Here is a 26,135-nt window from a genome sequence, read left to right as displayed (position 1 = left end):
GAATGCCGGAGCACACCGTGACAACATCAAGTAGCCACGTCCTTGATCAACTCACTGCTGTGCATGAATTCCTCTTTCCATTAATGAATATGTGCTAACTACTATGACTTGCATTATTTTTTTGTAACGAAAGAAACTTTGTGAAATAACTGTATTTTCAAATAGTGGCTGAGTGAGGGTTGATCTTGAAGTAGTACAACCATGAGAGAGAATGTTTCTTGCAATATTACAGCTATTGGCATGTCAGCCTGTAACAAGCATAAAATACTCATATCCCCCGCCAATATGACATGTTCAGTTACGAAGCAAGAAATGTTGTACGTTTTTCAAGATCTGCTCCGGAACAAGCACTACTGCCATTTTCAGTCTAAGTGAAAGTCGTTCCTATGGAAACTCAAAATTAACTTTTTAATGGTCCCAAACTATCAAACGGCACCACTAGACCTAACTATGTGCCAAGTGTGGTTAAGATATCTCTCATGGTTTATGATATCTCTTAAGTTCTCTGGAAACGAAATGTGACAGACGGATGGACGGAAGGACAGCACCCATTCCTATATCCCCCTTCCACCAGTGGTTGACAGCTTCTGCTATGATGCACCCTTTCAAGGCATACTGACATTCAACCTGCCCGTGCCTGGGCTGTCACTACCTGATGCTGGTCATCTCTTACGATTGGAATGGAGTAGTTGTGATTTAATTCCCCCCCTGAGCTCCTCCAGCACAATACCAACCAGCCATGAGTGTGAGCAGCCACTGTCTCGGACATGGGGTACCGGGGTCCAGAGCTGGGTCCAAAACCTGACCCCCTATTACCCGACCCTACCCGGGTACCTGACCCCCTATTACCCGACCCTACCCGGGTACCTGACCCCCTATTACCCGACCCTACCCGGGTACCTGACCCCCTATTACCTGACCCTACCCGGGTACCTGTCCCCCTATTACCCGATCCTACCCGGGTAACTGACCCCCTATTACCCAACCCTACCCGGGTACCTGTCCCCCTATTACCCGACCCTACCCGGGTACCTACTGAAGGTCTCAAGAGTTGGGAACAAATGTCTGATTGGGAATTGCTTTACCACTCTGGTCAAAACTATTTAGATACAGGTATCAAACAACAGATCATGCATACACTGGAGTTAAATGAAGCTTTATCTTTACTCAAACATATACAAGTCAAAAGGAATGCGTTCATCGCCAGAAAGAAACGCGAACTTTAGCAACTCGAAGTGTAACCACTGAGCTATTGTGAATTGTTATCATTAAACACAATATCACGTGACTAACCACGGGTCCGGGTAGTTCTACGGGTACCCGGGTCCTACTCAGGACCCACCTGACCCGAGGACCCGAGGTGCCCGTCCCAGCCCTACTACGATCCTATCCTGCCAAGGTCCTATGATGTTTTTGCATCACAGAAACACGGACTTCAGAGAAATAACATGTGAAGCACGTTTCTGTTTGAAAATCCCTCACTGATTCATGCCAGATATTTGGCAATCATTTTCCATTTGAAAGTCTATCTATGTTTGATGGTGACAAGAATCAGTTTAATTTCACTAAACTCAACACACAGTATTATACAATGAACCACATGAAAGACTCCATGTATCCCAGAATGCCTGTCATCTGCACTGCTGACATCCTGTGAGACAGCCAATGAAATCAGAGAACACATATCCCTCGCAAACAGTTCCAAAGGGTTTCCTATGGAAAATCACATGCACTTCATGAATCAGCTGTAGTTATCACTTTACCATTGACTGCCAGGAAACATCCCCCCCCTTACAAAGCCATCAAACAAACCAGACTGGGGGGGGGCAAGCTGACTGTGACTCATGACGCGGACAGTAAAACGTATGTGTGTGTCACGGCAGACATTTCAAGAGTGAGTGAGTGAATTTGATATAATGCTGCTTTGAACAGTATTTCAGTTTATTGTGCTGCGTCAGCTCGCTGTGTATGGACAGCCCGAAGTGTAGCAGGTCTCTGATGAAGAAAAGACATTGTCCTCAAAATTTTTGAAAAAACCCCAATGATACTTCAGACTGTTGTCGAAAGAAGAAGAAATTGACTGCCACAAAAATAACATTGCTGCAAGGTGTTTTTCTTAAAAAAACAACATAATGGCTCAAAGTTTGTAGGTGTAGATGAGAAACAAATCCTTTCTGGAAACAAAATGTAAGCCACAGTCTGGAGTTGATGGTGACAGGTCATGGTGGCTCTTGCTGCTTAGGAGCAAGTGGAGTGTTCTACTTCAGTTTCCCCAACACCTGTCAGATATATAGCACTGTACATGGTGACACTTCTTCCTAATTCTCGTATTTCAATTGTGAAACAATTATCCAAGACATCTGACACTGAAAAAAATCTGTCCGCAACCCAAATCAGACCCCCCACCCACCCACCCACCCTCCAAACTTTCCCTTACCTCCCCCCCCCCCCAATCCCCGTCAGACTATTTTTTTCCTACCTACCCTGCCACGTGCAGGTGAAGCATACTCATTATCTTGTGTGTCGATTGTTGATGCAGATAAGATTACACGTGTCCCACTTGTACCCTCTACATTCAGTCCTAAAACTTATTTCCTTTTGGTAAAGTAATGAAAATATTACTGCAGATTCATACCTTGCATTCAAAAATGAATCTGAAGTCTGAATTCTTTTTTAATATTTTTCAGACCGATAAAAGAATGAAGTATGAAATATCGGAAAGAAATCAATGTCCTGTTTTAAGAATTTTTAATTTTTTTTTCAATATTCAACATATCTCTTAATGTGTAAATGAATCTTGTTCTAAGAAACTGACAACATGTCCCGAGAAATTGGCCAATATTGGCAGCTCAAGTGATATTTAACCTCGATCCTCTCTTGTTATCATCCTGTGTGTGATAATCAGTAATATCAACAGGTCCAGCCCTCTGTGGGAGATAGCATGTCAACCGGGATGTATTGTATGTTAATACCAGCCTCCGAATCTCGCCCATCACATACCTCCAGGCTCAGAACAGGCCTCAACATGCACGTCAAATTATAGGTCTGAAATATATATGCTGTCTCTTAAATATACCCATCGGGATCAACCCTGGTATATCAAAAAAGCATATGATAATACAAGTAAGAGGTGGAAGAATCCACTTGGAAATATTTCTGTGACTTTTAAATTTGATGTTGAAAGTAGTTCTTAAAGTGAATTTCAATCCACATGCTAAAAGTGAATTTTAATCCACATGCTCACAGTGAATCGAAATCCACATGCTAACAGTTTATTGAAATCCACATACTCAAAGTGAATTGAAATCCACATGCTAAAAGTGAATTGAAATCCACATGCTAAAAGTGAATTGAAATCCACATGCTAAAAGTGAATTGAAATCCACATACTTAAAGTGAATTGAAATCCACATGCTAAAAGTGAATTGAAATCCACATGCTCACAGTGAATTGAAATCCACATGCTAACAGTGAATTGAAATCCACATACTTAAAGTGAATTGAAATCCACATGCTAAAAGTGAATTGAAATCCACATACTTAAAGTGAATTGAAATCCACATACTTAAAGTGAATTGAAATCCACATGCTAAAAGTGAATTGAAATCCACATGCTAAAAGTGAATTGAAATCCACATGTTAAAAGTGAATTGAAATCCACATACTTAAAGTGAATTGAAATCCACATGCTAAAAGTGAATTGAAATCCACATGCTAAATGTGAATTGAAATCCACATGCTAAAAGTGAATTGAAATCCACATACTTAAAGTGAATTGAAATCCACATGCTAAAAGTGAATTGAAATCCACATGCTAAAAGTGAATTGAAATCCACATGCTAAATGTGAATTGAAATCCACATGCTAAAAGTGAATTGAAATCCACATACTTAAAGTGAATTGAAATCCACATGCTAAAAGTGAATTGAAATCCACATGCTAAAAGTGAATTGAAAACCACATGTTAAAAGTGAATTGAAATCCACATACTTAAAGTGAATTGAAATCCACATGCTAAAAGTGAATTTAAATCCACATGCTAAATGTGAATTTAAATCCACATAACTACAATTAATATTTTGTAAGGACTGAAAATATTTCGGACACAATGAATTACTTATATGTTCATCCCATCCCCCTCACTACCAAACACCTGAAGTTTGTTACATAACACATAATACAAAAAATAGAATGCCTCTTGCATCACAATTATAAAATTTTACCTGACGAAAATCTTCTAATTAACTTATTGTGGCCAGAACCAAAGACTTTTTATATAGAATAAAATTTAAAATTGAATTAAGTTTTCAATCTTTGATCTTTCATCATCATATGAAAGCCTCTGTATATTTAAGTCACAAAATAAGTAACCACACTCCCCCCAACTATGTCTGCCTGTGACAATCACATTATAAGCCTCAACAAGCAGCGTGGAGAGATAAGTATATAACAATATGTATTGTAAGTCGGGAATATGTGACATCTGTACCGCCAGATTGGAAACACTATCTCTCAGCACGTGGACAACAATGGCCACTCTACCTCATCACTTATCTCCTGACTAATCCTCACTAACCCAGGCCACGCCCCCTTGCCACGGCCACGCCCCCTAGCTTGCAGCAATCAACTGTCATACCTACACTATCACCTAACTGATACACCAGTCAAAAGTAAAAACTGGATGACACCAAGTCAACCATTTTGAAGATGTTGAAAGTATGCCGTCATCTAAAGATCTTTACCCTTGCATATTAATATCTATAACATTAAATATGAAATTAATACTCATAAACATATACATATTTATATACTCACATGGGAAATCATACAATGCATCATTTTTTTCCATCTCTGGGATATGTTGTTTTGGAACTGAAGACAGACATTGTTATAAAGTTTTTGTACAAGTATAATTCCTGTCTCCACATTTGCTGATTCATAATGTTTGTAGTCAACCAAACCATGAGTAGTAGGCATACCTCCTTAAGACTAGTTTTATATAATGAGGTTATGTTTAAGTTGTTTCGGCCAGGAAGGTATTGGGGTTAAACTTGCTGTAATACACGAGGTTCTGTCAGTGAGGCTCACTTCCATGTTCGACATATATCACTTTTTCCTTCTCATTTTTGGGAAATATTTTCACCATTTTCACTCAGTGCCTTTGATGCGACTCGTTCTGCCTGAATATGGGACAATGTCTGAAGTGATAGCCGGACACACACCGAGTGTTTGACAGGAAGAAAATACTAAGTCAATGTAATTGGTGTGAAAACTGCTTGTTCAGCATTTCTAACCAGTGACAAAGAAACAAATTGATACAATCAACTTTGACAGGACATTATATTGTTACTAATTTTGAAAAATATCTTTTGAACAATTGTTTGATAGGCATTACTTAGAAGTTGACGGATGACAAAGTAGACACAATTTATGGATAACAACTTCTTTAATACTGTAAAGGCGACGTTTCGGTATAGATCCTTATACTGTTGTCAAGCAGGACTGTCCATAAATTGCGTCTACTTTGTCATCTTTAGAACATTTTGAATGAGTGAGTGAGTGTGAAAGTGAGTGAGTGAGTGTGAAAGTGAGTGAGTGAGTGTGAAAGTGAGTGTGAAATTGAGTGAGTGTGAAATTAAGTGAGTGTGAAAGTGAGTGAGAAAGTGTGAAAGTGAGTGAGTGAAAGTGAGTGAGTGCGAAAGTGAGTGAGTGAGTGTGAAAGCGTGATACTGTGTGTGAAAGTGAGTGAGTGTGAAAGTGAATGTGAAAGGGAGTGAGAGTGTGAAAGTAAGTGAAGGAGAAAGTGAGCGAGTGAGTGAGTGTGAAAGCAAGTGAGTGAGAGTGTAAAAGTGAGTGAGTGTGAAAGTGAGCGAGTGAGTGAGTGAGAAAGTGAGTGTGCAAGTGAGTGAGTGAGTGAGTGAAAAAGCAAGTGTGTGAGTGTGAAAGTGAGTGAGTGAGCAAGTGAGCCAGTGTGAAAGTGAGTGAGTGCGTGAGTGCGTGAGTGTGAAAGTGAGTGAGTGAGTGAGTGAGTGAGTGAGTGAGTGAGTGAGTGAGTGAGCGAGTGTGAAAGAAACTAACAGGTTTAGTCCACTAGCACTTCACTATTGGGCTGCTAAGTTTGGCAAGGACTATAGAACTAGTGCCAATTCCTAACGCTGGTAATGCATGGAGCAGGGTGGTGTATCGCGGTGCCACTGTACATACACAGGATTACACAGCAATCAGAAGAGTACTGCACAAGATGCTTTACTGAGTAGTCAGTTTCAACTTCAAAATATATTTGTTATTCTTATTTTGGGGTACATTTCATTACCTGTACCCACAGGCACCAAGCATATTCACAGAGGAACAACATAAAGATCTTTCTACTTTAATGTCTTTCCGACCCTCAACAACTCATTTGTATCAGTAATTATAAACCTCCGGTGACGTCATCTTATTGTTCTCCAGTCAAGTTAAATCTCATCATAAACAGGGACGTTGAAATGTCCCTGGGATTTTATAGGATATTCAAGTCATATTTGCTATATAAAGTGTTATAATATCCCAGGTATTTTATATAATGTCCTAGGTATTTTATTAATATAACTTCCGTTTAGATTGTAACATGTAATGAAATCTAAAATCAAATGACAAATGTTTTCTTTATATTCCCGAGGATCGAACTCGCAACCTTCATATCTGTAGCCCAGTGAGTGTACCACAAGGCTACAGGTGTTGATAAACCGCACTGGTTTTTAGAATGTCCTTTTCAAGATCCGTACGCCAGCAACAGATATTTTACGCCCATTTCCTAAAGTTCATGGAAAGTATGTTCGAAACATAAAAATGTTGATAAACGTTGTTTTAAGGTTCAAAATCGGTTTATATGTAAGATAAAACACTTCCCCTCGGGTTGTTATATTTAAAACCCTTTCCCTCGGAAAATCCCTCGGGATGCGGGTTTTAAATATCATAACAACCCTCGGACGTGTTTTATCCTATACATAACACCTACCTTAAACAACTCATTTGTATCAGTAAATAACAACTACCCTCAACAACTCCTTTGTATCAGTAAATAACATCTACCCTCAACATCTCATTTGTATCAGTAAATAACACCTACGTTAAACAACTCCTTTGTATCAGTAAATAACACCTACCTTAAACAACTCATTTGTATCAGTAAATAACACCTACCTTAAATAACTCCTTTGTATCAGTAAATAACACCTACCTTAAATAACTCATTTGTATCAGTAAATAACACCTACCTTAAATAACTTCTTTGTATCAGTAAATAACACCTACCTTAAACAAATCCTTTGTATCAGTAAATAACACCTACCTTAAATAACTCCTTTGTATCAGTAAATAACACCTACCTTAAACAAATCCTTTGTATCAGTAAATAACACCTACCTTAAATAACTCCTTTGTATCAGTAAATAACACCTACCCTCAACACCTAATTTGTATCAGTAAATAACACCTACCTTAAACAACTCATTTGTATCAGTAAATAACACCTACCTTAAACAAGTCACATAATTTTCCACACAAACTACATTCACAAGCGACATAAGTAGAGAATGATTATCCCTTTTCACCAAAGTAGATCCTTTTGCAAAATAGTACAAAATCCACTCTAGGAATCCACATCCTGACAACACTATTGCCACCATCTTCCTTACATATAGACAGATAACTACCTGGGTGAGTGGGGAGACCGGTGTTTATTGTCGTATTAATTGAACCAGTGAACATTGGTCAGTAGTCTATCTCCTCCATGGTCCAACCATGCTTCACCCTTAGTATAAAGTGCAGGCTAAGTACAGAACTGTGCTCTAAGTTCAAACTTCATGGATTTCTGATATAGCCCGAGTCTCAGGTGTATCACTATCTTGTCCAGCGTACCTGTCTCTTTGATCTCCGTCACACACCTGCCCCCCTCAGTAATTAGTAGACACCAGACTTTCACAGTAATTAGTAGACACCTACCTGGTACAGTCATTATTAGATCTATTCCAGCTTTTTTTTATTTCATAATTCTCAAGCCATTTCCTCAGAAACCAACATAAGAACAGTTAATATTGCAGATTGCTGGTTTCCTTCACTGCCTTAGAGGATATGGCCCCAACCAAGCCACAGTACTCTTGATATATTAACTCACCTGAGAGTGAGTGAGTGAGTGAGTGAGTGAGTGAGTGAGTGAGTGAGTGAGCGAGCGAGCATGGTTTTACTCTGCTTTTAGCAATATTCCAGCAATATCACGGCCGGAGACACTAGAAATGGGCTTCACACATTGTACCCATGTGGGGAATCGAACCCGGGGCTTCGACGTGACGAGTGAACACTTTAACCACAAGCCCCTACTCACCTGAGAACTGTTGACCTGAGCTGTCCCCTGTTCCACAGTCAGAATCTGTAAAAGACAAAGTTTCAGTGAATAAACCGTCAGACTACAAGCACTGATATCATGATTAACATGTATGTATTGCTACAGGCTGTCAGCAGGGTCGATGCTGTAGTTCTGTATACAGTGTCACAGCAGCAGTGGGCAGTCCGGTGGTTGCTGTGCTAACTTGGCCCACAGCAGCCCACCTGTCAAGATCCGGGGTAGAATAGGTCTTCAGCAAACCAAGCTTGCGGTAAGAGGCAACTATGCTTGCGGTAAGAGGCGACCAACGGGATGGAGTGGTCAGGTTCGCTGTCTTGGTTGATACATGTCATCGTATTCCAATTGTGTGGATCGATGCTCATGATGTCAATCACTGGATTGTCTGGTCCAGACTTGATTATTTACAGACCGCCGTCATACAGCTGGAATATTGCTGAGTGCAGCATTAAACAACGCAAGTGATATAAGAAGTGGAACCTGATTGGTTAATAGGAGGGGATTAGAAGTGAGGGACATAACACATTTTGCCATTGGTGGCGCTATGATTGAGCCCAGAAATTCTAGCCTCGTTCAGCAAGGGTGGAAACTGGACTTTTACAGTCAGTTAACTCCCTTGACTCCGGAAGATGGTTCAAGCCAAGTGAACTGTGAAATGCCTCACTACTTCTGACTACAACACATCTCCCCTCATTCCAACATAAGATTCAGTTGTATAGCATCGATGCATGGGTCTGTCTTTCACACAGGGGAATGTGTAGCCTGGGTAGCGCCAACATAGACACTTAGTAAAGGCTGGTATCTCAGACATTGAGACAAGGATCTGAACATAATTTAATGTAAGAGGATTGCATAGTTCAACAAAGGATTTAATATATAACTAGATGCAGTTATTTTATAATAACTCTAAATGAAAGGGTATTTTCAATTTATTTAAAAAGATACTTTCCATCTTCAACATGTGTGACATGTATGACCTCACAAACCCACATATATTCCCTTGTGACTCAATGGGTGACATTATTGTTCATATCACATGATGTTTTCAACCTTTTTATGTAGGCTCCATGTTGACACATATAGCATATGCTTTGTTCACCATTGTATGTCACTAACACCATTCTGCCTCTGACTCAGAATCCAGTGGCTCTGCTTTGACAAGACATATTTAATAAACACGTACATGTGGATCCCTTGTTGAACAGGAGAGAACAATATACAACACATACTAGGTCAATGACTGTTGACACACGACTACCATAACAAACAAATTTGTTAAAAAAAAAGCATCCTACATCTCCTTAAATCATCATTATAAACAAGAACAAAACATTTGTTGTTTTTTCAGTTTAAGCTTGGGACACAGCTTAATGTCATTTACAAAAACATTAAAGTTGTGTAATGCTTGACAGCATAGTATGTGACAGAAATATGCAAGTAGCAGACTTTTATTACTGGTGAAACCAACAAACAGTTGGTGGTCGTGGAACTAGGATCATCATCAGCGATTACCTGGGATTCGAACCCAGAACCATGGGATCTGGACCGCTAAGGGACACAACTCCGCCCTATGAGTTTTGGCAGACCACTAGAACATCCATGCCCCGACAGAAACATCCATACGCTGCTGTCCCTAAGGACATTACACATACGGGCTCATTCATGCACACCGGTTAATTCCCGGCAGGGTTCGCTATGAAGATTAGTGGAAAATATTAACACTGCTACAAATAATGTCCAAACTTTATCAAACTGAATTAGAAAACATATTTACGATATCTTCAGACCTTTTCTTTTCCATTCTAAAAATATTTTTAAAGTCACAATCTAAACCGTTTTAAAAACTTGGGTAGGAAAAGAGCAAATATTTGAGTTAACATTTCGTGACAAGCAAACTGGTGTCACAGTCAAATGATGGACAGCTCTTCAATACGACCGGAGGGAATACACACTGGTTCAGTCTAGGCTAATATTACCAAATATATCATGCCATATCTTTGTCATACCTAAATACGTACAAGAATTAGGCAAATATCTTGTGTTATATAACATTGTGTGAAATGGTCTTGTGCTAAAATACAAAACACATTTACGTAAAAATAGAGGCATTTGTCATTTTCTGAATATGGATCAAACATTTAAACCGATCAGAACATGGATCATGGACTACGTATATCCTACAGAGTGAGTGAGTGAGTGAGTGAGTGAGTGAGTGAGTGAAAAGTTGGAAGAATGACGTTGGATGATAAATATAATATCACCCTCATGTCTCAGCCTTGGAGTTTTCCCACTTTTATCAACTTGTGTTAATATATTTGATATCAAAAGACACTCGGTTAAGATTCTCTATATATATATACACTTGACATATTAAGAGAATCAGTTTTGAGTAATAAAAAACCCATCCCTATCAAAAGTGTAGCATATATATACATATGTATTATTTACAACTCCTACATACGCTACAGAAGTGTAGTATTTCTAGCAACTGCACTCGGTGATGGTGGCATGCACGTCACTTCTCAACAGTTTTGCAAACACGACTTATACAGCTGACACTATTGACTCAACCCGTTTGGGCATGGCAGTACTTGTTCCACACAGGGTCTACCTATCTACCTAGAAACGAGTCAAAATATCCTATTTCTACCTGTTGTTGATTGTTCAGTCACCTTTCAACCTACTTCTCTTTTTATTCTATTTCAACATGGCGTCAGAGAAGCTAAAACAGCGCAGACCGCAGACTTACATCACTGGTGAAACCACCGAGCAGAGTGGTGGACAAAGCATCAGCAGCAGCAACAATATAAGATTCAAACCCATAACAGGGAGCTTGACAACTAAGGGAGACAACTCTGCATATTACACTTTCAATCTACTTTTCATTCAAAAAGTTCAACAACTAGCTGCCTTCATATAGAAACAGTGGCCGTTTATATGGAAACAGTGACTGTTTATATAGAAACAGCGACCATTTATATAGAAACAACGACCATTTATATAATAAAACAGCAACCATTTATATAGAAACCACGACCGTTTATATAAAAAAACAGCAACCATTTATATAGAAACCCTGACCGTTTATATAGAAACAGCGACCATTTATATAGAAACAGCGACCATTTATATAGAAACAGCGACCAGATACACCGCCGTCTTCCTTTACAGATGCATAATCTCCTTATTGTCCTGTACACGTTTCAGGGGGTGAAGTGTGAGATAACGTATCCACTTATGAATATCACAAGGAAGCAAGCCCCGAAAGTACCGCTAGTTTTTAGCCTCTGGGCTCATGTGGATGTGAGACGTGATCCAGTCATTGATCTGAACCAACTGTCTACACATCCATAGTGCCGCTGTGAACCCTTTGTCTCACATTCTAAATAGACCTCATCAAAATACCACTAATTTCTGGTTTCTAGATATACAGTGTGTTCCTTCCCCACAGGTAAACGTTCACACAGGTGAGCCATTTGTTACCATGACACTTTGCTGATGGCATGCTGTAGATCTACAGCTACAAGTCTACATTTCCTGGAGAGTTGACTGACCCCTGCTCCAATCTCTCCCCTCCCAGAAGCAGGTGCTTGCTCCTATAAATACCATACACACCTGTTCAGGTGAGGCTCCACATGTGACCAAATCCCAACCATTTCCCTAGTTCCTACACAGTAACAGCAATACCTGACCACTTCCCTAGTTCCTACACAGTAACAGCAATACCTGACCACTTCCCTAGTTCCTACACAGTAACAGCAATACCTGACCATTTCCCTAGTTCCTACACAGTAACAGCAATACCTGACCATTTCCCTAGTTCCTACACAGTAACAGCAATACCTGACCACTTCCCTAGTTCCTACACAGTAACAGCAATACCTGACCACTTCCCTAGTTCCTACACAGTAACAGCAATACCTGACCACTTCCCTAGTTCCTACACAGTAACAGCAATACCTGAACACAGCATGACAGAGAACAGCATGGCCTTCCAGCAATAGTCCACCTGTAGCACAGTTGGGGATGAAGGTATTCACACAATGTAACCATTTAGGGAACTGAACCTAGACTTTTAGATGAACACCTTAACCACCAGGCTACCAAACTTACCCATGGAACAGTTTGTGTCCAAAACCATCATCCATTACAAAGAATCTTTAAAACTGCTTTCAATCCAATTTCACTCTCTTAACATATGGCTCTAATATTTAAGTCAAAGCATATCAATAACTGTACACGTAGACTTCATCATAACAGTAAATCTGCCTCTGAATAAGGACAAGGTATATGGCATTATGGCGTATCAATGATCTGTAATTACACTAATAAAACACTTCAATCAAGTCATCTTGTGGTTTCAAATAAACTGCTTTGACAAGTTGGGTAGTCATGATAATTATTTTTTTCAAAACATATTTTTAAATTCAGTTCTAATACAGAGCAAATTATAATGTCCAATAAAAGTAAGTTGATTTTGGTAGTGTGTACAATGCCTCCTCACAAGACTACATGTACTCCCCCTAAAGACCCTCCTCCGTGTACATGCTTGCCTGGATGCTCTGCATGGGAATGACCTGGTCAGGTCGGGTGAAGAGTTGTCTGACACACATCTGCCAGTCGGTCAGACGTAGGCTATAAGTCATGGTACTATGCTACACACCTGGGATTACTGGCCAGGTACTCGCTGGCGGCACTGAGGCTTAGCTGTACACTGCACAAACTTACTGTTAGAATTTGATGAAGTGAGTTGGGTTTGACAACAGCTTTGAACACAATTTCAGTTAAATCATAGCTATATCATAGAAACATCATCAGATCAAGCAGGTATTCAAACCCACAACTGCTATGGAAAGACAGATTAAACCTATCAAAGTCTGTGCTTACACTGATTCTACCAGGCTGACACTTGATATTAATTACTTGACAAAGAAAGTCAGGTTGTGGCCTCTGGCTCGTAAGATGAAATGATCTATTGTAGTCTTCTTATTGTCTGTGTTAGTTAAACTCAATTCATAATGAACTACATGTTATCAAGTCAAATTAGTTATGAATACCTATTCATACAAGTTTACCAAATATGCAGATAATTGAGATAATATTGTATGTAAAATGAAACTCATTAATAGAGACTGATGCTCAGGGTTAGAAATTATTATTTTTCATTTTTGAAAGCAACAATGATCTGCTACTGAGATGCTGTCTACCTAATGGTACAAGTAGTTCACAAGGTCATCAGCACCAGGCAGGGTAACAACAAGTACCATCTTTATGTCTATTGGTATGAGGAAGCCAGGGATCGAACCAGCCACAATCCATTCTCCAGGCAGAGACTCTATCCCTTAGACCATAGAGGTGAAGGCCCTCTGTGTAATTTGGGCAACCAGTAACTTCTAGATTGACATAAATAATTACACCAAGTTGGCAGAGTGGGTCAGGTCTGAATGTCTGAAATGAAACTTGCTAGGACAGCAAATTGGCCTTTGTGGCATCCTGCTGATATTTTCACAAACTGAAAGTAAGTGATTTGTTTGTTTGTTTGTTTGTTGCTTAATCCCGCACTCAGCAATATTTCAGCTATATGACGGTGGTCTGTAAATAATCGAGTCTGGACTAGACAGTCCAGTGATTGACATCATGAGCATCTATCCACGCAGTTGGGATACGATGACATGGATCAACCAAGTCAGTGAGCATGTTACAACAAGCATAGTCGCCTTTTACGGCAAGCATGGGTTGCTGCACCTATTCTACCGCAGATCTTCACAAGTCGAAAGTAAGTGAGTACATGCATGAACAGCCATCAACATGATCAACATACTGTGTACGAAACGTCTGGCGAGATTACGAGGGTGCCAATCAGTTGTCGCAAGTCAAAGTTTTGTCCGACTTTCCTGATAAGAGCGTAGTGCACCCAGCGACCCAGATCTTAACCCCTGGAGGGTCATCTTGTAGAGTCACAGTTCTGTCACAGGTGCTTGCCCTTGATAATTACGTACTTGATTGAAGGGGTGGTCGGGTAGCCTATTGGTTAAAGCGTTCGCTTGTCACGCCGAAGACCTGGGTTCGATTCCAAAAATGGGTCCAATGTGTGAAGCCCATTTCTGGTGTTCCCGCTGTGATATTGCTGGAATATTGCTAAAAGCGGCGCAAAATCAAAATCACTCACTCACTCACTACTTGACTGCAAACAGTCCGAATGGCCGAATGGGTACAGTCATCCTACACAACACTGTGGAAGGGGTTGGGTTTAATGCTGCTTTGAATTACACAAGCTACAGTCAGTCAGGGTGTCTCAGTTGTTTTATTTGTGAGGAAATCACAATTAGGGATGAAAATCGGAGATTTCATTTAGATGGAGCCTGCAAATACAGTCAAGTCCCGTTAATCCAACATATGGTTGCATATGATTTTGTTTGATAAACAAGCATGTTGGATACACAAAATTAGGTAAGTGATAGATAATGATACAAACACATAATAAAAATGTTGTAACTTTCTGCAAATAGCCTTATCTCACATCAAAACACAGGCAGTGTACTAACAGGCAGATGACCACGAAGTATGCTGATCATGCACTCATGGGGCTGATAATGTATGTCTACTAACTAGCATGGTCACACGCCTTCACACTAAGCAAATACATCTGGCTTTGTGACATCTTCCCGAGGCAAGGGATTTAACCGACTATAAAAGTCCATTTTCTACCTTTGCCGAACTAGGCTGGAATCATGGAGTCATATTTTGGCTGGACTAATGAGTCTATGCATAGTCCAATCAAAATCGCATAATGAAATCGAAACATGGTGTGCAAACATGGCAACTTCGGTCAATTGGAGGATTTGCAGAGCATGTGTTCCCTAACTCGAGGGTCAAAATCTCTTCATGTTCTGAATCAAGGTGCTCAAGTGATTTCATGTACTTCACAAGGTAGGGCCCATTTTATTGCAATAAAGATGTTGATTATCGATCAGATCGTCTTGACTGGGTGTCACTATATATTTAAAGCAAATGCAGTGATATGAGAGGTGGAATCTGATTGGTCAATAAGAGGGTTATAGAAGGGACATAACTCATAATTGCCACTCTAACAATCAGTTAACGCCCTTGCCTCAGGAAGATGTGCATTATGATGCACAGTACGCCTGCAGCTAGTCAAGGTGATGGGACACCACGATGCCACTACAACACTGCAAAATCACAGGACTACAATATCATCCACCTGTGACTTCACCAATTGATCCTAGGCAACTAATCCGAAGAAAGGTGTCGGTTGACTTGAATAGTTCTCATGTGGTACACTGACAGGACAGGTGGTACACTGACAGGACAGGTGGTACTCTGACAGGACAGGTGGTACACTGACAGGACAGGTGGTACAGGTGGGACACTAACAAGACAGGTGGTACACTGACAAGACAGGTGGTACAGGTGGGACACTAACAAGACAGGTGGTACACTGACAGGACAGGTGGTACACTGACAGGACAGGTGGTACACTGACAGGACAGGTGGTACACTGACAGGACAGATGGTACACTGACAGGACAGGTGGTACACTGACAGGACAGGTGGTACAGGTGGGACACTAACAAGACAGGTGGTACACTGACAAGACAGGTGGTACAGGTGGGACACTAACAAGACAGGTGGTACACTGACAGGACAGGTGGTACACTGACAGGACAGGTGGTACACTGACAGGACAGGTGGTACACTGACAAGACAGGTGGTACACTGACAGGACAGGTGGTACACTGACAAGACAGGTGGTACACTGACAGGACAGGTGGTACACTGACAGGACAGGTGGTACACTGACAAGACAGGTGGTATACTAATAAGACAGGTGGTACACTAACAAGACAGGTGGTACACTAACAAGACAGGTGGTACACTGACAGGACAGGTGGTACACTCACAGGATAGGTGGTACACTAACAAGACAGGTGGTACACTGACAGGACAGGTGGTACACTGACAAGACAGGTGGTACAGGTGGTACACTGACAAGACAGGTGGTACACTGACAAGACAGGTGGTACAGGTGGTACAGTGACAGGACAAGTGGTACACTGACAGGACAGGTGGTACACTGACAAGACAGGTGGTACACTGACAGGACAGGTGGTACACTGACAAGACAGGACAGGTGGTACACTGACAGGACAGGTGGTACACTGACAGGACAGGTGGTACACTGACAAGACAGGTGGTACACTGACAGGACAAGTGGTACACTGACAAGACAGGTGGTACACTAACAAGACAGGTGGACAGGTGGTACACTGACAGGACAGGTGGTACACTGACAAGACAGGTGGTACACTGACAGGACAAGTGGTACACTGACAAGACAGCTGGTACACTAACAAGACAGGTGGTACACTAACAAGACAGGTGGTACACTGACAGGACAAGTGGTACACTGACAGGACAGGTGGTACACTAACAAGACAGGTGGTACACTAACAAGACAGGTGGTACACTGACAGGACAGGTGGTACACTGACAGGACAGGTGGTACACTGACAAGACAGGTGGTACACTGACAGGGCAAGTGGTACACTGACAAGACAGGTGGTACACTAACAAGACAGGTGGTACACTGACAGGACAGGTGGTACACTGACAGGACAGGTGGTACACTGACAAGACAGGTGAGTGCTCCCAGTCCCCGGTTCACCTGCTCCAGGCCTGAACCTCACTGGAGGTTAAAATCCAGTTAACCTACAGCAACCCATTCATCCAGTGAACATGAAATATGAACCGTAATCACCAGCTAATTATACACCAATACATCCTGTAGCCTGCAGTTATCACAATGACACACCTGTGAAGGACCAGGGTTGAATAGGTCTTCTGCAACCCATGCTTGCCGTATAAGGCACTGTGCTTGTTGTAAGAGGCGACAAACGGGATCGGGTGGCATGAGGCGCATTGACTTGGTTGATTGTGTTTCAATTGCATGGATCGATGTGGATCGATGCTCATGATGTCAATCACTGGATTGTCTAGTCCAGACTCGATTATTTACAGATCGCCGTCATGTAGCTTGAATATTGCTGAGTGCGGCGTTAAACAACAAATAAAACAAAATACACCATGTCAAGGCACCAGCAGCCAGCTACACAAATCTACACACTGCTCACAGTATCACCTATATAATGCATACATTCACAGTATGACAAAAAACAAAATCATCATAAAGTGAAACATCAATACAAATGAAAGTGCATATGGATGAGTTTTAAAGCATGACCTGGTTCACCTTCTTCGAACTGTATGGGTGCGGCGTTCTCCCAGTCGAAGCAGAAGTCCATGCTGTCCTGTCCGAGCAGTTTGGAGTACATTTCCCGACATGAGATGGAGATATCACACGACATGCTGTCACCCTGACAAGCTGGTCGAACAATCAGATAACCACCACACATACATCACAACTCGTCCATCGGCTTGTTATCAATTTCATTATGGCTCCAATAATCACAAGTCGTAATAAAGATATTAGCCATCTATTGGCCATGACATCACACTGTTGCCAAAATTACCCGCTAAGAAACAAACCTAAGCATTTTGCGTGACTTTACCACCTTTGGAATATCGGCCTTGAAATAGCCAGTTTGCATACTGAAATGTGTGAGAAGTAACTGCATAATTCACAGTCTCTGTGACTGCTGCTATCACAGATTGCTAATTGTTTGAAATATTGTGCAAGACATGCCTTTCTGTAACAAATCTTCCATGTGCTGATGACAGAAAAAGACACTTAAATCCCTGCTGTAACCATCTAATGAGTTGAATATCTCCCATCAGCTGATTCATGACACAACATGAAGAATAATTATTTGGTCAAGTTATTCGGACTCATTGGTGTTGTGAAATTGTTCAAGGCTCTTTCATGACACAAGACGGTTGCCCCAGAATACAGTCAAGTACTGACACATTAAAGTAGTGAATATATCTCGTATCACACGCAGGAATAAAGCAGTGCTGGGAGTGACAACAATCAACTGTACAACCCGTCTCCATGTGCAACACAACTGTATACTTGGAACACACAGACCTACGGACATGAGAGCTGGTTCAGGGAATCCTATTCAAGCTGGTTCACTCACATATTGTCCTTAGAAGTCGGGAACTCGTCTTTGATATGTCTTCATCACAAATTGGTCCATGATGTATATTTGTAAATCTTGATGCAGATTTTGAGGTATTAACAATCACTGTGATTCAGGGGAGTAATCTCTTCACATGAAAAACTCACAGGAATCAAACAAAGTCAATATCTCCCAGCCCATGCATTTACCTGTACAGGTGTGCCACTAGTGCTGGATGCTCCTACAAGTCCACTAACAGATGCCCTGAATGTAATGTCTCACCATACTTTCTGCTATTCTGTCAGTGTCCCTTTTCCCAACACAGATTATTGACTGTTATTTATATGTCCGTCTTCCAATTCCTGTGGTACTAATGACAGGCTGGTCTGACACATCAGGAGACCAACACCAGCCATGGGTAACTCGCTTCTCAGAACAGCCCACAGTCAGCCCCCCTGTATGCTGGAGTGTGGGTCAAGCGGGCAGCCTTCTCCCGTCCATGCATTGTGGCGGGGTCAGAGAAGGTGATGTCTCTTCCATATACATAATGGCAGTTGGAAGCAGATGTAAAACATGCCTATCCCCTTCACTGTCCGACCTCACAGAGATCATGTGACTACACGGCAGATCAAGACAAGTTAGAAGTAGGTAATATATTGTTGCATTGAGTTTTGCCTGGCTATTTACATAACCTTGATAAAAGCTGCAAGTCATCAATCTTTTAAATGGGTCTGTGTTGCCCAGATGTCTTGATGTAGTAGGACTTGATGTATGCACAGATTTGTAAATGTTCAAATTAGACTTGACTGTGAGTGAGTGAGTGAGTGAGTGAGTGAGTGAGTGAGTGAGTTGGGTTTAACACCGATTTTAACAGTATTCCAGTTATATCACGGCGTGGTAGCTTATGTGGTAGGAAAGCCTGAGGTGATGTTTATCACTTCGGTGAAACCCACAAGCACGGGTATGGTGCTGACAAACCTAGAAGTATAATCAGGGTGAACCGGTAATCGAATCCACAATCATAGGTTTCTATGCCCAAGGGACAGCTGAACAGCGAATCACGGCGCCTTAGACGACTGGGCCAATCGTGCCCCCAGAATTGACTGTGAGCATGTTGTAATCCTTTATTGGGCAACAATAGAGAGGCGTGTGACTGGACTGTAGCAGGAACCTAGCACCAATGTCTGACAGTGTTTTCACTAGTATGTTCCTTGCATGCTGGTATTTCCTTCCCTAATAAATCTGTGGGAAAATAATGAGGGCTAAGAAAGTATGAGTACAAGCTCCCCAGTACCCCGTACTTGTCACATTAGCCAAGTCTGATTGGGAATGGGTAATTACAATGTGTGACCTGATCGCATTCATAAGCCCAGGTGGCCGTTGCTCATGCCATCAACCACTGGTTTGGGTTTCCAATCTGACTATTTACAGGCTGTAGTGATGTAGATGAAGTAGTGCTGACAGAGCTTACTGCACTCAAAAAGTGAGTGAGTAAGTGAGAGAGAGAGAGAGAGAGAGAGAGAGAGAGAGAGAGAGAGAGAGAGAGAGAGAGAGGGGGGGGGAGAGGGTAACAACAAGTACCATCTGGGGACTGAACCACCAATCTTCCAGTTTCCGAGCGGACACTCTATTTACTTTAATTCACCAAGGTGGTCACTTAGGCCACCCTCTATCTTGCCAATGTTGAAGCACAACCACAGCTGATCCGACACATACTCCACTGTTATGGGGGCAGGACTGGGACTGGGACTCAAATAACAATGGGCTGACAATTAGTCCCTGATTGAAATCAGTGTCAGATATATTTTGTTAAACTTTCTTATAACACAAAACTAGCAAGAACCAGAGAATTTCTTCATTTTCAGAAACTGAAGAAGTCTAGATTTGTTGTTTCTTACACACCTGTGGGTTGGAAACACTTTTGAGATATCTGGTATGAAACATGCATGAGATCAAATTCCAGGCCTGTGATTGGCTACTCCATAGTGATGACCTGACGACTACTTTCCTGATCATAAGTCATTGATAAGTTACCTGTGCTTAAGATGAATGTTCACCCACGTCTGTGTTGAACATTTTGGTTTAGAGTGTTACCGCCTGGATGCCACAGCGACAGATATGTCCCTCCTCATCAACCCTCACTTCCAAGTCAAATTAAATTACATCAAGCACACTAATACACTTCAGAGGGTGAATTCTGTGGGAAATTCCCTGTTCTGTGATATGATCCACTGTCAGTTTAGGCAAATCAAAATTGCTGAAAACTGACCACTAAAAATTAGGTCCATGAGAAATCTTGCAATTTTTTATACATTACTAAATCACTATTCATGGCATTTTAAATTACTGTATGTTTAAAAATCAAATTATCGGATATTTACTCGAATATTAGTGATCACGGGTATCTGTTTTTCATCAAATCACTAATGTTACTTCTGAAACGTCGCTGATAAGCCTAGAATTGTTTAGAATGTTTTGGAAAATATGCAAACACAAACCCCAAAGTGCACTTTCCGGCATATTGTATAGTGTTTACATAATTTTGTTTCACATATTGGATCACGTATATATTTATAATACAATACATACATCTCTGAATTCTTCATACATTTTAGTATCATAAGGCAAATGGTCTTTGTCACCACTACAAATTATCTACCAGTATCTCCATGAAATCAAGTGAAATAAACAAGGTGTGGAAACAAACACTGTGATCGGAAAACTGTACTTGTTTGAAATGTAAACAAAGCAAAAACCAGATTTTACACTGTGTAGCATTTTCTCCTATTTTGAGAGATCCATTCATGTAACTGGTGCATACATTGGCTTACTTTGACTCCCTCTGGCTCACTGACAATATTCATGGAAGAGTTTCGTAGCACGAATTATGCTATAAAAAATATATTCATTACAATGAGTAGGTAAATTTAACAGAAATCATAAAAGTTTCCATCCTGTGTGACGCTATGACAGACGCAAAGTCACACACAACGACGACGGTAGTAATCTGCATTTCTGACTAATTCTCTTGGTTACATTGGAAAACTTTAATAAAAACATAACAGTACGAAGATTGTCAGATTGTTTCTGATTACTTACATGACACATCTATGTAAATACGATCCCTCGATCAAAGTAAATGCTCCTCTTAAAATCCTACGAACTGCGCTATTTTGTAAAGTCGGTCATCGGTAGTGATGTCACACAAAAGTGAACAATGTTGTACATATTTGGTAATTACTTTGAGGTGAAAATTATGAACTCAGCATCAAGTGGGTCAATACATGTTCTTTAATCTTATCTAGTTTGCATTATCATCATCACCTTGATAATCCACAGATATGGCGGGAACCATTTTGTGTAGGGTCACATCATTTATGAGTAGTAAGCAGTATGTCAGATGGCGTCACTCGTGACCATCGCATTGTTTAACGCGCCATGGACGTCGGGTGATGAGGATAAAATGCATCGATTTGTTGTTCAAAAGGTGTGATTTTAGGATGTGTAAGAAACCGATTACTGCACTCGGGCCTGTCAGACACTATTTATAAACAACTCGTTGTTTCAAAGCATAGCTTACTCGCTTTCGCTTGTTAGATATGTTTTGAAACAACTCGTAAGATAAATGGTATCTGACAGACACTTGTATCTTCAACTCTATAGTGTAGAGTAGCTTGGGATTGATTGGAGGTTTTCGTTCCGGGGTCTGTAGGAGAGATATCTCCCACACTTGCTCGGTAAGGGGAGATAACTGTGACACCATCGCTGCAGTTCCACAATTTGTTGAGGAGTACAGGTTTAATTCTACCAATCTAATATACATAATCTTGAGCAAAGCTGAAGTTGAGCAGAGAGTCATGCATCACGGCATAGAAGTACTTGATACCCCAGAGGGACCGAGCAGCGGAAGCGGCCATCTTGACAGATATCCTTACAACTCCTATTGACATTAAACGTTGGTGTTTAACTAACTCTTACACAACATTGACATACGGATATCTACAATCAGGCTCTTTTACCTACTTAAACTTGGTTCCGACAGGAAACTGGCAACATATATCTCATTGGTCTTATAAACAAGGCCTCTTGACCATCAGTAGTAAAAGAGGAGAAAACTAGCAGATTAAGAAGCAAGAAGAAGATGAACTAATGTTTATCAACACAATACAGGATTCACAATGGGACAGCTTAGCAAGTGGGCAAACAAAATTTTGTCATAAATGTTAATATATCCTTTTCATAAACTAGATGAGAAAAGCAATATATTGCTTTGGCAAATTAAAGTATTAATTTTTCAATGACAACACTGAGATTCTAAGTGATTTTCCTGAATGTCATTTTGTAAAATCTGTTTGAAAACCTTGGTGCCTAGTTTGATCTGTTGTCTCGGAATAGTGCCATTTATAGTCATGACACATGCATTGATTCAGTTTATTATTTCAACCTGTGTTGACTAATAATGCATATATTCTCAACACAAAAATTAACGAGAATCATAGAAACATGTAAAGAAGTATGTATGTTAAGAACGGTTCACGTAACATAAAGGTATATTGGTTTGTGCATCGAACCAATCTTATATCTCTTGAATACGAGTAATTCTTCATATATTAACCAAAACGCATGGTATACACGTTTCTTTTGTCAGTGAGTATATAATAAGATGGTAAGCATATGTTATAATTTATAAACATGACAATTAAATTATGCTTAATAAAGATGGGGTCTGCAGCTCCCCAGGTTTCGGTCGGGGTGAGTGGGTGAGTGTGCATCATAAACCTGGAATGTGATCACCATCTGCACTTTTACAAGGAATCACAGTCATATCACGTGAACATATTGTCTTTTAAACATGTGGGCCAAAAATCCTGTATTGTTAATACACAAGTCTAAATTTATACGTGGGAACACCAGCTCCTACATGGAGGTCAGGAAACATATTTACTGTAGTGAAGGAATAATAGCTATATCACATCCTGCGGCAACGGGGACAGGCATCATCCGTCTACCTAAGATCATCCCGCCACTGCTGCTGCCACACAGGGGGAGGGGGGAGGGGGGCTGCTGTTCATTAACACAAATAATAGTCCTCAATGCCAGTTATTTTCCATCCTCATCTTTGGGGGTGGGTTAAAGTGCAGGAGAGTATTAACGTACATTTCCCCCAATACAGGATCTGGCATGGGAGTCATATATAGCAGTCTGTGACTTTAGTCACTTGTCCCAAGCACCTGGGTCTAGTCACACATCTTCCCGTTATCCTCATCAGAAACCCCACTGTTTGTTAAAAGACAATAACACACAGCACAGTTTGGGCACAACTTGATGTAGTACTATATGAGTGTTATTCACCAGACTAAGATATGTACTTGATAACAGAATTTTCTAAACAAGAGCTAGGTTTCAAAACAACAAAATATTGTCAGATATTACGTTGTCTCCCTAAAAAGAAATAAAACTTCTGAAATAATGACTAAGTCTGGTGGAGGAAACGACGACCTAGAGCTGCCTCATTACACAGCTGGGTGAGGTGTCTCTTGTCAGGGAACGGGGACACCTTCCTCGGGAATACCTCACTTTGTTTGTTTGCTTGTTTGTTGTTGTTTAACGCCACACTCAGCAATATTCCAGCTATATGACGGCGGTCTGGAATTAATCAAATCTAGACCAGACAATCCAATGATTGACATCGTGAGCATCGATCCACGCAACTGGGATACAATGACATGCATCAACCAAGTCAGCAAGTCTGACCCCCCAATCCTGTTAGTCGCCTCTTACGACAAGGGGAGTCGCCTCTTACGACAAGGGTAGTTGCCTCTTACGACAAGGGTAGTTGCCTCTTACGACAAGGGTAGTTGCCTCTTACGACAAGGGTAGTTGCCTCTTACGGCAAGCATGGGTAGATGAAGACCTATTCCACCCCAGATCTTCACGGGAATACCTGTACTCATTAAGGTTAAGTGATCTCTCAGTTATAAAACATGACTCTGAAGGAGACAGCCCAGCACTACTCAGTGGTCTTCAGAGTATCTGGTAGCATCACATTGTGTCCTGATCATTGCTCATGCTATCAACCCATGGTTTGTCTGTCCCCGAGTCCCTACAGAACAATCACATTACACAATGAATGGACTATTGTTAGCAATGACGTTCCTTTGTTAACAAATAACACAGAATTAACACCAATAATTAACTGATACCCCAAATGATATCCTCAATATAGCACATCAAAGTGAAACAGTTTCATTCACAGAGCCGCCAGGACAACACAGTCTCCAAGCGAGTGACATCAATGAAGCTTCCTTCCCCAGCTGATTCATCTGCAGCAAGACGCAAGCGATGGACTCCGTGACCAGGACAGACAGGCAGACATGGGATGCGGGGGAGCCAATTAAACGTATCAATAGTGACGCTCCTACCACATCATCAGTGACTAATGTTACCTATATCTGCAGCCACACTATGTTTGATATGTTGCATAAAGTTGTAAGTACATTCTTGTAGTCCATCATCTGAGGTTGATAATGATGGCTATCTGTAGCTTGTAATTGTTTCAGTGATGTAACATTAAAATTATATTGTTACCAGATCATCTGTGATAAACAATGAAAGCTGCAGCCATGCTATTGAAATATAAGTCCATGGATGTTAAGTAATTCTATTCTCCTAATAGGCAAATCTCTGACATGTGACTCAAGTCCCTTATAGGGACAACTTGTTCTAATTGCTTAATCTAGAAATAATGATTTAAACTGATAAATATTGCCTTACAGACTTGTGCAAGTCTACCGAACTATATCCATGTTTCAATAATGTGACAGAAAGGTTACTCTTCAACAATCATCTGTGAATAACAATGATATCCGCAGACAATACTCAAAAGAAGTTAAAAAACACCTGATGACAGATTAACTATAGTAATATGAAATAATAGTGTTTTTTATCTTCTTTTGAGATAATAGATTTGATATGCTTCAGTACAGCTATTCATAAACTATCCTTGCAGCATGATCAGTGTTGCTTTTAGCAATATCCCAGCAGTATCATGGCAGGGAATCAAACCCAGGTCTTTGGCGTGATGAGTGAACGCTTTAACCACAAGGCTACCTGACTGCCCTGTGTCAACAGAAATGGGCTTCACACATTGTACCCATGTCGGGAATCGAACCCGGGTCATTGGCATGAGGAGCGAATGCATTAACCAATAGGCTACCCGACCGCCCAAGCCTGTGCAGAACCTGAATATACTTAATAACGCTGACACCCAGGACAGTGAGCCTCACAGTGACCGCTGACACCCAGGACAGTGAGCCTCACAGTGACCGCTGACACCCAGGACAGTGAGCCTCACAGTGACCGCTGACACCCAGGACAATGAGCCTCACAGTGACCACTGACACCCAGGACAGTGAGCCTCACAGTGACCGCTGACACCCAGGACAGTGAGCCTCACAGTGACCGCTGACACCCAGGACAGTGACCGCTGACACCCAGGACAGTGAGCCTCACATTGACTGCTGACACCCAGGACAGTGAGTCTCACAGTGACCGCTGACACCCAGGACAGTGACTGCTGACACCCAGGACAGTGACCGCTGACACCCAGGACAGTGAGCCTCACATTGACTGCTGACACCCAGGACAGTGAGTCT

The 26,135-nt window shown here is 41.1% G+C and overlaps 1 protein-coding gene and 1 long non-coding RNA gene across 8 annotated transcripts in view; one reads left to right on the top strand and one right to left on the bottom strand.

The window, feature by feature from the left end:
- LOC124152221 (hepatocyte nuclear factor 4-gamma-like) overlaps positions 1–26,135 on the bottom strand; it is an 83,225-nt gene that overhangs the window by 17,758 nt on the left and 39,332 nt on the right. For 4 of the 6 annotated variants that reach the window (XM_046525075.2, XM_046525076.2, XM_046525069.2 and 1 more), the window contains exon 2: positions 8,363–8,407. In XM_046525075.2, coding sequence (XP_046381031.1) covers positions 8,363–8,407 — 45 coding nt within the window. Of the gene's footprint in view, positions 1–8,362; positions 8,408–17,642; positions 18,493–26,135 lie in introns of those variants that run through there. The other 2 variants (XM_046525071.2, XM_046525072.2) reach the window with 2 other exon arrangements.
- Positions 18,910–25,463, top strand: LOC125371725. Of its 2 annotated transcripts, none has more exons than XR_007217721.1 (2): positions 18,910–19,124; positions 24,737–25,463. It is a non-coding gene; the product is annotated as an uncharacterized LOC125371725 (long non-coding RNA). The 2 variants fall into 2 exon arrangements; XR_007217720.1 differs by having other exon boundaries at positions 24,725–25,463.

This window comes from Haliotis rufescens, unplaced genomic scaffold (assembly GCF_023055435.1).
Source record: "Haliotis rufescens isolate VD_foot unplaced genomic scaffold, xgHalRufe1.0.p SCAF_30, whole genome shotgun sequence".
Lineage (NCBI taxonomy): Eukaryota > Metazoa > Mollusca > Gastropoda > Lepetellida > Haliotidae > Haliotis > Haliotis rufescens.
The sequence above is the reverse complement of the archived record's forward strand: the minus strand, read 5'-3'. Positions and strand labels throughout refer to the sequence as shown.